Source organism: Perca fluviatilis, chromosome 16 (assembly GCF_010015445.1).
Source record: "Perca fluviatilis chromosome 16, GENO_Pfluv_1.0, whole genome shotgun sequence".
Classification (NCBI taxonomy): Eukaryota; Metazoa; Chordata; class Actinopteri; order Perciformes; family Percidae; genus Perca; species Perca fluviatilis.
Window position 1 is genome coordinate 21,524,781 of NC_053127.1, and position 13,036 is coordinate 21,537,816.

Sequence of the window (13,036 nt, forward strand, 5' to 3'; positions counted from 1 at the left end):
AAGCATGACGGAACTAGGCGTGCTGTTGTAACACAATGGGACTTTTTTATTGAACAGTGAAAGGGCACATTCGAACATACACAAACAAAAACACACGGAGACAGACATCTGATGATCACAGCACATGATAGGAAATACAGTGATGGCATTGTTTAAATATCCAGGAGTGATTTAAGGAAATGTCTGTACTGACAGCCACACAAAGAACACACACAAATATGTGCAAAAATGTGTTTATATCAGCTTTAACTATTTGCACCCAGTTTATCAAAGATAATATTCATATTTTGATAATATTTTGCACCAGATGTAGGGATATCATGTTTTAAAACAGTGTGTGCTGTGAGTAAAAACACTTTCTAGTGTACCATGTCATGTTTTATCCATTGTGGCTACTGTACGTCTCAGCCCACTTGTTCACTGCTTTGTAATATTATATTTGAATGATATTGTTGCGTTACAAGCACTCATATAGAGTTTCATGGGCCACCAGTCACATGTTCATGAGCCTTCATTAAACACTCAGGCAAACAGGTGCTACCACCAGGGATTCCTCCGACCTTTGCTGGACGTACAGAATGATTTTACCTATTTTATTTAATTGCCATTAAACTAACACGACTTAGTGATTACTGTTTAACTTTTCATTAATGTTATGGTATGTCTGGGCCTTTGAATATTGCGTCACTGACCCTTTAAATATTACATGCTCATGAATCAAAAGAAATATATCATTACACTGGAATAAAGCCAAGCGTCATAACAAGCGTACAGTATGCTGTAAATCACAGGATCTGGCTATAAAACTCAACTGAAGCTTTTTAGATGTCGGAAAATAAAAAAGAGGCGTTTTCCACCCCATTTAAATACAAGATGGATGACTTCTTTTCTGTACAATTGTTTGCTGGAATTCAAACATACATGTTGGAAACACTGAGAATCTCTGTGTTTTCAAACACAATGGGCCCTTTCTTTATCTGAAAAGAGCTGCTACTCTAATAATGCAGCTCAGCTTAAGTCTGCGAACGGTAAACAATAGCGCTAAAAGGTGGCCTTGATAAATACAAAGAGAGAAGGGGGAGTAATTGTTGTGCCTGAATGTGAATACAAGGACACAGAGTGATGGCCGAACTCCAGTCCCTCCATTTTTCCTTACCAGCTATACCTCTCATGCCAGTGTGGGATGTCATCCTGCTGGCAATGTCAGCAATGAGAATGAGAGTATCTCCTCTCTGGTGGGGTATGCGGGACCTACCACTTTTTTTCGGATTCTCCAAAAGCAGTAACAGTATTGTGAATACGTGAATCTAGTCAACTCAGACATGGTTCACCTGCAAAAGCATGTAAATGTCGTCATGCACGTTACGTTCGATAAAAAAAAAAAAAAAACTATCTGCACTGACTCTGCTCAACATCACAGCCCCTTGTCTGCACAGCATCAAAGTCTTGAGACATTACATAACGGTCTTCAGATCCAGGTGAACATCCAGTTTCTGACTTATGTGTTCCAGATAACCTTCTGTATTGTCCTCTGACAGTCTGGAACCAGATAATATCAAGAGGCAGAAGCAAAACTACATGATTTGTATCTGTTCTGTAAGGTTTTTATACTATCTCCGTCCATTCCAACAAGCTACCCACAGCAACCATACACTCACTACCCGCACTGCTTGGAACAAACACAAACTCGCCACCCCACCAAATGGAAGCAGCTGTTATCAAAACTCTTTCATCTGCTACAGTACTTTGCAAAACTCAGCAATGCACACACACCACTACTGAACAAGCCTGTTAGATTCTATCACAAACTCTAAAGACACTTTTTTTTTTTTTTAACAACTTTCATATTCTGTCGAGCAACGTTTTACATTTTATAGTCCAATGCTTTTGTTGTGTGCTAGTGACGGTCAAAGGCACTGTGCAGTGTAGTTTTGTGGGACTTCACATTGCCAGCAGATTGCAGTGAATGAAAAATTAAGAGATTACACCATACATTGCATTTCAATTCCATTCATCTCCAAGTTCCTCTGTTCCACTGATTAATGGGCCACATGTGTGGACAGTTGCTCTTCATGCATGTTACCATTGTTACATGCCTGTTTGCGATGGCTCCTTTTCATCTCTCATTTGGCAAGAGAGCAGTCATAAGAGCATCAACAATGTACAACTGTGCCACTTCATTTGTTGCTTAGGAGTCAGTACTTACTGCTTTGGACGTTAACAGTGCCAGTGGAGTTGTCCTTTCCCAGCCGGTTCTCCACCACACATGTGTAATTCCCAGAATCCTCCAGTTTTGCTCTGCTGATCTGGACTGTGGAGTTTTTCCTGTGGGAGACAACGATCGCACAGCTGAGTCAGGGGAATCAGGGCAGGGAGGAAATGGCATGGAAACGCAACAAGTGGTAACATGGGGGACAGCGAGGCAGACAACAGGGCAAGCAGCAGCATGGCAACAGCTCTTTGCTTTGATAGGGTTACATAATCAGTTTCTCTGGGGCCAAATTTGAGGGGAAAACTGCTTACAACAAGAAAGCATAGGAACAAGTGTTACTAGCATACTGTACTATAAAAGGTGTTCTTGGTTTTACAGTATGTGTTAATATTCTTACAGGAGGTTTACAGTCAGTTGCCTTAAATTAAATCATCATAAGCCAACCTGACTGAGAGAGTGGAACAGGACCACGGATGTATTAAGAGAGCTGAATATGGTGGCACCAGTCAGCCTTGCTGCTGAGTTACCCCAGCAGCCGACTGTGGAACTGCAACATAAAAAAGCAAAGCCCAAAAAGCAATAGGCTGCTATCATTAGAGAGACATCTGTAAAAGTTTTGGCAGGACACCTCAAACTGCAAAAAATGCCAATTATGACTCTTTGTGTTATGAATGATTAAAGTGTAAAAAAAACAACAACCTCATTTATATGTGTAATGTCATCCCAATGTAAACTCTATGGGCTGAGAGTAACTGAGCAGGCGGGGCCAGGACATGTGCAGTGGGCCCCACAACAGAGAAGAAAACCAGGAAGAGGGAACAGCAATTTATATTGAAACGTATGGGCACCATTAGCTGGTGGTTGTATTCCATCAAGCAAAACGTGACTAAAGGTAATTTGTGAATGTAGTGAATTGAGGGTGGATGTGTTTTATTGCCTCCACAGGTACCTTCTTTTTGTTTAAGAAAGACACATAGGCATAAGGAGAGATGATAAATTGGCTTGATTTTAGTATTAATAATTACACTACATTTCAATGAAGGAATAAGTCTTGGTAATCCCAAACATTACATACATGTTTTTATTCAACTTCTATATTGATTTTTTAATTAGTTTCAAACTTCAGTTTAATGAAAAACTGCATTAGCACAGTCTGCTGATAATAGCCACCTTGCTTAGACTTTGGAGTACCTCCGTCTCTTTTCATCTTACACGGTTTGTGTTAAGTTTACATGGATGACTTGTACTCACAGGCGATTCCGTATTTTGACTTTTTTGCTTTTCTTCAGCTCGTTGCCATCTTTGAACCATCTGTAGGTGGGCAAAGGGCTCCCTGTGGCCTCACACTTAACTATGAGCTTGCTTCCCTCATCCACTATCATTGGATTCTTCATTGGTTTTAACTTTGGAGCCGCAGCTGAAAGGAGGGAAAAAGAAAAAGTTCATGTTATTAACCACATTAGACACAAACTTGATTATAGTTTGGTTTGCACAGTTTGTTTATGGTTGTGTGTTGGTGTTTTAGGAGAAACAGTGAGATAAAGCAGGACAGAGTAGCAGAGCCAATCATCATCTCTATGGACTGAGCCAACAATTCTCTCATGTGACCACAGATGTTGTCACTAGAGACATTATTAACTTAGCCTCAGACTAATAAACAGGCTGAACTTCACTCTGGCATTGCTGTTATAAAGCACCTGAAGCAATATTTAGCAAACATCAACAAGCTGACATTTGCAACCACAAACTGATGCACAATTAAAGGCAACGGGTAAAGAAGAAAAGCCCAAACGTTGACATTATTAACTAGTCTGTTGTAATGACAACATCAAAACTACTAAGCTATGTTCATATGTTATACTGCCATTTTTATTATATATATGTGATGAGAAAAAAGTGGTCTTAGTATATTCTATTATATATTAGATTTACAAATTCACTATTTACAACTTTAAAAAGTAATTGAAATTGAAAATTGATCTTCGTCCAAATGCACACATCCATGCACACACTCACACAAACATTTGCCAGCTGACAGCTGCACACATGTTTAGGAGAAGGCTCATCCAGGGCGGAGTGAGAGAGAGAAGGGGTGAACAAGGGTCAACCATGGGCTTCTCTCTCTCTCTCTCTCTTTCTCTCTCTCTCTCTCTCTCTCTCTCTCTCTCTCTCTCTCTCTCTCTCTCTCTGTGTGACATTTATAATTTCATGCACGTGCTAAACTGCGTAGTCCGACAAATTACAGCCGTTTGCTGTTTATCACCTCTAAAGGATGACGGCCGAATAAAGACAAACAAAGCATGACAAGCAAAGTGAAGTATACATAATAATGACTTCAATTAAACATTGAAATAGAGGTGCACCAAAATTATCCCCTGCCGTCCTCTTTTTTGAGAGACTGTCCTACTTCAGTGACCTGGTAAAGGCGACATGTCTGCACAGAAAGAATAAACCTTAATGATGCTGCATTTTGAATTTTCTTTGTGGATATAAGTGGACAGTTGTGATAGATTTTGGGGTACAGTTGGGTCTAAAACTGGAATCGTCCCATGCCAATTCTTTGTCACTGTTGTTTATTAATTATTCTAACTCAACTCACTGTACTAGCCACATACACAAGTAATCACATGCAAACAGCTTTGTATGCCTGGCAGATGTGGATATTAAAGAGCTCTGTCTCTGTAACCAAGTACCTTGCGAGTATATCCAGTGTGCCCTGCCACCTCTGGTTGCTTGGCACTAATACTCCTGAATAGAGCCAGAGGTCACACCTCTCCGTTCCAGTCGTGGATGTCCTTGGTACCAGGCATTGAACCACTTCTCACTTTAGCATGCTATACTGTAAATGGAATTAGCTTAATGTATACACTAATCTTAGAGTGATCAGACCTTTGATGTCACTTAAGTAACAATATTAGATGTAGTACACTTTGTGCTGATTTCCACTGGATCACAGATAGTGAAATGTCAAATTTTAAATAGCTCACAAACAGCTCAATTAAATGGAAAACAACTATTCTTAGTTAAATAGCAGCTTTTTGTTACTAAAATTACTCTATAGCTGGTAAGACAGTGGACTTTTATCTGTGAACAGCTTCCTGTTGAGAATGTGAGTGATGATATTCATGGCGTTTGGAAAATAAAGACAAAGATTCTACAGACGTGCCTTTGTACTGTGGCACTTAGTAACCTGAACTTATTCTCAGGATGGCTCTTTGTGCTGCGATTGCTCCAGCAGTAAGTTCAAGATTTTACTGTCCCAAAAGGGTTTGTGACAGTAGGAAATTGTAAAAATAATTTGCTGAAAGTCATAACATTATTAAGGCTGCACATTTACCGTGTATCACTATTTCAAATCAACTCAAGTGGTGTGTGTTTATCGATAGCCTCAAGCCATATAGACCATATACTGAACATGAGACTCCTGATGCTCCAGATGTTCTTCATTAAACATTTCCTGTTATTTAACAAATGTAATGTACTATATGGGACTTGATGTTAAATAAAGATCAGACAGCAAAATTCTCTATGGTTTACTGATCCCCCTAATTTTCATATTACGCTGGCTAATGGAAACTTACCAACATTGAATCATTTGTACTGTCCGTAATGACACAGAGTTTTGTAACTACATGGTTATAATATATGCACATGTGCAATGTTTGATTATCACACATTTTTCATGAGCTTTTCTTAAGTTTCACAATTTAATTTGGCAAAAAAAACTTTTCATTCAGATCTAGTTAAAGATAAAATAATTTTATACTGCAGTATCTAATGACTTACTTAAAACTCACACAGTCCATGCTCTCAAGTCTGCTGATGTACATTATTTCCATCCACACTCAACTCTGCTGGACTAAACCCAGCACACTGCCCGAGGAAAGCCTTGTCAGTCATAGTCAGTGAGCAGCAGGAATGAGGTTGCACCATAAAGAAAGAATAGTTAGTACGCCCGGACACAGTTTTGTCCTTGCCAAGCAAATTAAACAAGCTTTGTCCTTGCCTTGAAAAGTTACAGAAACACAGGACTGCACTTCTCATCAACCAACAATGAGCCAGATGTGTAAGAGGGTCTGCTCATTCTACAGGATACAGTTCTAATAAAGACACAAGAGTCCATCAGACACTCTAGCTTTGAGATACAGATGTTCATTATACTGCATAGAGATTAGTCCGCATGTCCATGTTAAAAATATATATTTTTTCCCAGCTCCTTAATCTGCGTAACACAAAATAAATTAACAAAACACATGCCTAAGAATCCATAAATTCCTAAATCATAAAATAACATACTACATATACTATGTAGTAGTTTCTCATGTTTGGAATAACATATGTGAAACAGAGCACTATAAAGTAAATACTGTAATGGACACAACTTAAGTACAGTAAAATCAAGTCAACTGTACTTGGCATAAAGCATGTTCATTTTATGAATTGATTGATGAATAAATGTATGTTTTCCAACAATAAAATAAAGAGTGATTATCATTGGGAATAGAATAATTTCTTGGAGACAAATGGTTTTCCATTAACAACTTTTCCATCTCATTTTCCATTACACCAGTGGAAAAAGTGTCAGGCAGCAACGATAAACCCTTGCCTCAACAACAGCCTGATTCTCTCTTTTTGATGCGGAGGGGCAGCTGCAGACATGGACTATAAAAACCAAATTTGAGTATAGAAGCCTAACTGGCGTGTCAACAGCTCATGCCTTGGGTAACAGTTGGAAACCTCAGCCTAGAAAGAGGTTCAAAAACAAAGTCACTTGATGAATTAACAATGCATTGCTCGTATATTGAGTTAACATTTCTGTTTTACTTCCAGGAGCTTAGAAAAGGAATCTGAGGCATGCCTTTGTGTTTCCCCTTCTAGACAAAGTATCCCTGATTACTCTTGTGTTATGTCACTTTACCGCACGTTGTCAAAAGACAAATTACATGGTGAGACGGCTATGGGTTCTGCATATGGAAATGGTCTTCAGACACTGCACACTAGTCACTGTAACACAACATCTGTTCAAAGAGATCATTTCAACAGCCTCCCACCACAAGCAATACACTTTCCTCAAATAATTATCTGCTACATTGTTTATATGTGACTCAAAACACTACTTTTCTCTCACTAAACTCTACAGGCATGATCCTAATAGTTTCTTTTACTCAAATGAATAACTTATGTTTTGTGTTTCTCTGTGACAGTAAAACATTTTGAGATGTCCAACACTGCATGTCAAACTTCAATAAAATCAAAATCAGTTCTACTATTCTGATTTGGTCAATGCTACAATTCTTACCAGGGTTTCTGCACATCATCCAGTCTTTAAAAAAGCAGAGTAAACAATGTCAACACAATACATGAACTCCTGGTTAGATGTACAGTAAATTGAAAAATAGTTATTACTACTTTGGTTAAATTAGGACCAAAGTAAGCCAAATCATTCATATGTGCTTACAAGCAGCAGAACTGGTCCCCATTTTTAGTTTGGTGCCCTCAACATATTTGACCAAAATGTTCATGTCACCATGTTTCTGCCAGAGAATAGGTTTTCCTCCACACTGAACAATTACAAAACGGTGTCTAGGTTTGTTTCATTGGTTAAGCAGTCTAAAACTGCAGTTTTAACTGCAAACTGTTTTTTTGCGATAATTCTGTTATTCAAGAGAATTTAATATTCAAAATGTACTACTTTAGGTGCTTTTACATAAACCTCTATGTTCATGCATATGACATTACTGAGCTACTTGTCTAGATGTTTGCAGTACTACAACATACAGTATACTAACTTACAGACTTGATTTTGTGATATAGGCCTACATGTTATATTTTTGGCCATATATATATATATATATATATATATATATATATATATATTTATTAATAGTTATATTATAGTTAAAACAATGGTGTAAATGGTCAATAGCTTACTGTGTGTGTGTGTGTGTGTAAAAGAGCACCTGAATGACAAAAAGTTACTGTAAATAACAAAGTGAGAACATCTTTGCTCACAGTCAGCTCTGTGACCACTATGTCCCGTTGTGCCAAAACCATGGTTGCGTTGTACATGATTTTCATGTTCAGGAAATTTCCATAGTAGTTTTGTCAACTGTAGTCACTGTTGTGTGACTGTGCTACAAAAAACCGCATGCAAATAATGTATAAGAATAATCACTTCCTTGACATTTGCTTCTCAGTGGCAGCCACATGATGTACAAATAAATTATTATGTTACTAAAGTTATATAGCCAATTTTAATAACACATTTAGATTAACAACTATAAGATTGTTCCACGAATCAACATTTTTGTCAATGAAATGACTACCTGTCATGTGAACAGGTTGTTAATACTACTGATTCCACTGACTATCACCAGCCCCAGTATATAGCTCTATGCAACCTCCAAGCAATTCTCAGCTCTTGGTTTTAGTTTGCGTTTCACCATGGTTTGGTCCTTCTGTCACAACTCCCCCATATAACACTGTGAGCGGACGCTCCCAACACACAAACTCACACATACACTGGATGTACACTGCAAGGAGACAACGTTAAATACAGGCTAGTAAAGAAAGCCAAAGAGATGTCATGAGTTGGCAGATCAAACCAGATCAAATACTATATTACACTTCAACAGTTATAGAGAAAGAGAGGACTCTGATGGGATGCAGATGTTATTCTGTTTCTGCTGGACGTGTAATACCCTTTCAGATGGACAAGGGGATTTGGGTTAAAACTACATCTGCACTCTTCCTAACCCGGGCTGCTGAAGTTGGTCAACAGGCATTTCTATCAGGGGTGAGAATGTTGCTTAAATACTGCTGACTAATTTACAAAGAAAGAAACATAAAGAGAGGTAGAGAAAAATGGGAGGATAGGGAAATCAAGCACAAGTGGTCAAACCATAGATGTTACATTGATGCAATTTCTTGCAAAATATGTATATTTATTTTCTATTGGTATTGTAAATGGCACTTGTAAAGTAATTGCTGAAATGGATAACTCTATAAGAGCACAGCAAACTAAAGTGCATAACAGGCTCTCGCAACATTACATGGAAGCTCTTTGGTAAACCAGCAATTTCATAAGTTTCATCTGCAGATTGCTTTCCGATTAAAAGCTTGTCATAATTTGTCTCTAGACATTTTCTTTGAGAACCGCCCTTTGAGAGACTTCTATTTGCTTACCAATTTGTGGGTTTGATTAGCTATGTTGAGACTATCACTGGAAAAAAAAAAATCTATTCACGAATTTCAGGTATTTTATAGACATATAATGCTGTATGTTGTGTTCAGTTGAAGTTACATTAGCTGGGTTTCCAAATTTGTTTTCATGTTTCCAGTTGTTATTGTACCAGCACACTAAAAAGCTATTTTGTAATAGCAATTATATGAAGCAAGATCATACCTGAATTGGAAGCTGAGGTTGTCTGAGACTTCACCACCTCCTCTGACTGGTGGTCTCTATAAAACATTTTGTTGCTGAATAATTTATGTAGCTCTATTTCAACTGTAAAGGCGTGGAATGTGTTAGTACATGATAAAAAGCATCTGGCACAAAATGAAGAAGCCAACTCTTCACTTCTGTAAGTAATTCTTACCACCCTCACTACGCACACAAACCCAGTCAGAAAGGAACTTATTGTGTTTTGTCTTGTCATAAAAAAAATATAGATGGTAGAAGTTTTTGGATTACAACAACATCACCAGCAAGAGAATATTTATGTACATCAGGCAGATTACACAGGGATTGCTAACTACTGATTGAAAAAGAGAGACATATATTCATGTTGCACTGTATTGATGACATTTTGCTCTCCTTGTCTTATTTATAAAAAAAGACAACAAAGTTGCAAAATGTTTCCATACATAAGGGGTCTTTTCTTTCGAATAAGGACCAACAGTTTGGCACAAATGTCTTGGGTCTGCAAAAGTTTTCCCTTTCTAACCCTGGGCCTGTTTCATTAGAAACATTATTTAAAGAAGATCGACTTTCAGTCACAATACACAGGCCTTTCAACAAAAAAAAAAAAGAGAGACCGGAAAGGAAAATCATCATGTAACATTGCAGCAGCAGAATTCCATAAATCAACACTTTGAAATACTTTCTGATCCAAATCCAGGAGACGCCACAGCCAGGGAAAGGGCAATTATAGCTGAGAAGTACCTGCTGTGAGGTAATCTCCTAAAATAAATGTGGAAAATGTAAGTTTTCTGGGAACATATGATACACAAGACAATACTGTCCTGTTCCTGTGATGTCGGTGATGGTTGACTGACCTCCAGAGCTCCAGGGCTATATTACATACAATTATATTTTGACACACCTCTTCCACACAGAGGACATTGTATACCCTATTATCCACAATGCAGCATAAGGTTTCATCGATGCAAAACATTGAGATGTAATAACATCTTGAAGAATTTGAAATAAATATCAGGTCTAGCATTTAAACAAATTGAAAAATGTAAAGCATATGACAACACATATTAAGCCACAACTACAAGAAAATAAAAAATAAAAATTACTACGATACAACTTCTGACCAGCTGCAATGAAAAATCTGCGAAGAACATGCTGATCCCATGTCTAGAAGCTCTGAGACCAACAGTGGATCCCCAGAAAACTGTTACATTGGCAATAAGACTTTTTGCTTAAACACAAAAACTTGGTATAAGCAAGTAATTTGCCTTCCTATACTCACTGTAGACCTTTACATGCTTAAATGTAACTGCCAGGTCACACTTTTGTGTGACAAACGGGAAAATTGCCCAAAGGGTCACGCTTTTGTGTGACAAACGAGAAAATTGTCCAAATAACAACTCTTATATCTATATTTTGGTGAATGTATGCACTCTCCAAACACACAGCTACCATGCAACAAGACAGGCTCTTATCTCCATTTGTCTGTTTGAGCACATTTCACTACATTTTTCGTGGAACTGTGATGCTTAGCATAGCACACCAGTGAAGGAAGCTAGCTAGCTAAAAAAAATCTTTGATTATCTTTTGAACTAAGCAAAGGTATAGTATACAGAGAGCTGCTGTTCTGATGCTGTATACATGTCTACTCATTCAATTATTTGTGAAGTAATACTGTACATAGATCACGCATAGCTGCACTCTTGGTTGTACAGACTTGTTTCCAGATTTGCATATGATTGCTTCTTTTGAACATTACCTATTGATAAACCTAGAAAAAAGCGCTGTCATTCATGGATAATTACAAAGCTGGTAACATTTATTAAAGAGCCAGATGAGACTGAAGTAGTGGGTGGAGGATCCATCTTTAAAAGTTGTGTTTGGTTTAGCTCTTTTTATTTTGGATGACCTATTTTTGGAGCCTCAGGCCCAGTACACACCTGATGCGGTGCATGCAGTAACATTAGAGCAGACACAACAAGCATCACCCATGAACCTGTCTTCCTTTTGGCCTACTTTGAAAGCTCCATTTTACAATGGGTATTCACGTAGTTTCACACAGGTTACCTATTTACCTAGTTTTGTAATAAATCCAAGATAGATCTCATTTTCAAGAGGAAAATTATGATTCAAGATCAGATTATCATGTTTTGGTTACATCTAACACTAACATGACTAGGGCTTGGTACCGAATTAAATACTTTTTAGGCACCGACCGAATTGCCTCTAAAATATTGAGGGCCAGATGTACTAACGCTTTTGCGCCCACTTCAGGCGTAAGTGTTTCGCCACGTGTGCATAAAAGCATGGCGAGGTATGTACAAACATGTCGCACTGAGGTAAAAGCGCAGACTGCCTGTCGCGGGGACTGAAAATGGCAAATTGCGCTTTTCCATGTCATGCATATGCATTCATGGGAGGGTAAAGGTGAAAGTGGGAGTTTCCCATAAAGAGATGGGAGGGGAAGCGTAAAGTGCGCCTTATTATGTATTCCGCGGTATGTACAAAAAACGCCTGTGAAAGCGCGCCTCTATTTTGCGGTGAAAATTCTCCGCCTCTTAAAAGCAAGCGGGTTTCCTCGCATATGCCTCCTGGTGTAATGGCAGGGCAGCAGTAATCCGAGCAAGACGAAGATAGGCCAAGGAGACGAGCTGAAAAGATTTTTGCCACAAGTATCACACTTTTTTACTTGAGTGAACACAAAATCATTAAGCGTTACAGATTAAGCAGCCATGCAATATTACAGTTAGGCTACTAGAAGAACTCACAGATGACAATGAATCTCAGACTCAGCGTTCACATTCCATTCCAGCAGTTGTTAAACTCTTCGCTACATCACAAATATTGGCATCAGGATCATTTCAAACAGTCATAGCATCAGCAGTGGGAATATCGCAGTCTGCACTCAGCCGTATCATAGCACAAATACTTAACGCTTTGCTACAGTGCACTAGTCAATACATACATTTCCCCACCACTAATGCCGAAATAACACGCATCAAGCTGTTACCTCATGAACAAGCAGATCAACTTTGTTACCGCTAAATCTTTGTTTTCACTGTTTTGACTGACTTGGTGGCTGATCCATGATAGAAAGATGTGCGCAATTTACGGTATAATGGGCGGAGAAAGACGCCGATTACCCGATGAACTGCAGGTTTGGTAAATATGACGTGAGTGTATCACGGGTTGGCGCTGATAATGCTACATTCGCAAATGTATGTACATCTGGCCCTGAGTATCTAAAAATACCTCGTCAATCAAAACCAAAGTTCAATACCTAAGAAGGAGTAAATCTCATCAGAGTCAGTGAGCCAATAAGCAAGCAGCATGCTTCTATCGAGATTAAATAATGTCTGTGATTGGCTGTCTTATGTTACACATCGTAGAGACTCGCAGGAAAA

At 38.4% G+C, this 13,036-nt stretch overlaps 1 protein-coding gene across 5 annotated transcripts in view; it reads right to left on the minus strand.

Moving 5' to 3' along the window:
* Positions 1-13,036, minus strand: part of nrg2a (neuregulin 2a) — a 70,303-nt gene that overhangs the window by 34,662 nt on the left and 22,605 nt on the right. For all 5 annotated transcript variants that reach the window (XM_039778163.1, XM_039778161.1, XM_039778162.1 and 2 more), the window contains exons 2-3: positions 3,464-3,629; positions 2,207-2,325 (exon numbers count right to left, since the gene is read on the minus strand). In XM_039778163.1, coding sequence (XP_039634097.1) covers positions 2,207-2,325; positions 3,464-3,629 — 285 coding nt within the window. The remainder of the gene's footprint in view (positions 1-2,206; positions 2,326-3,463; positions 3,630-13,036) is intronic.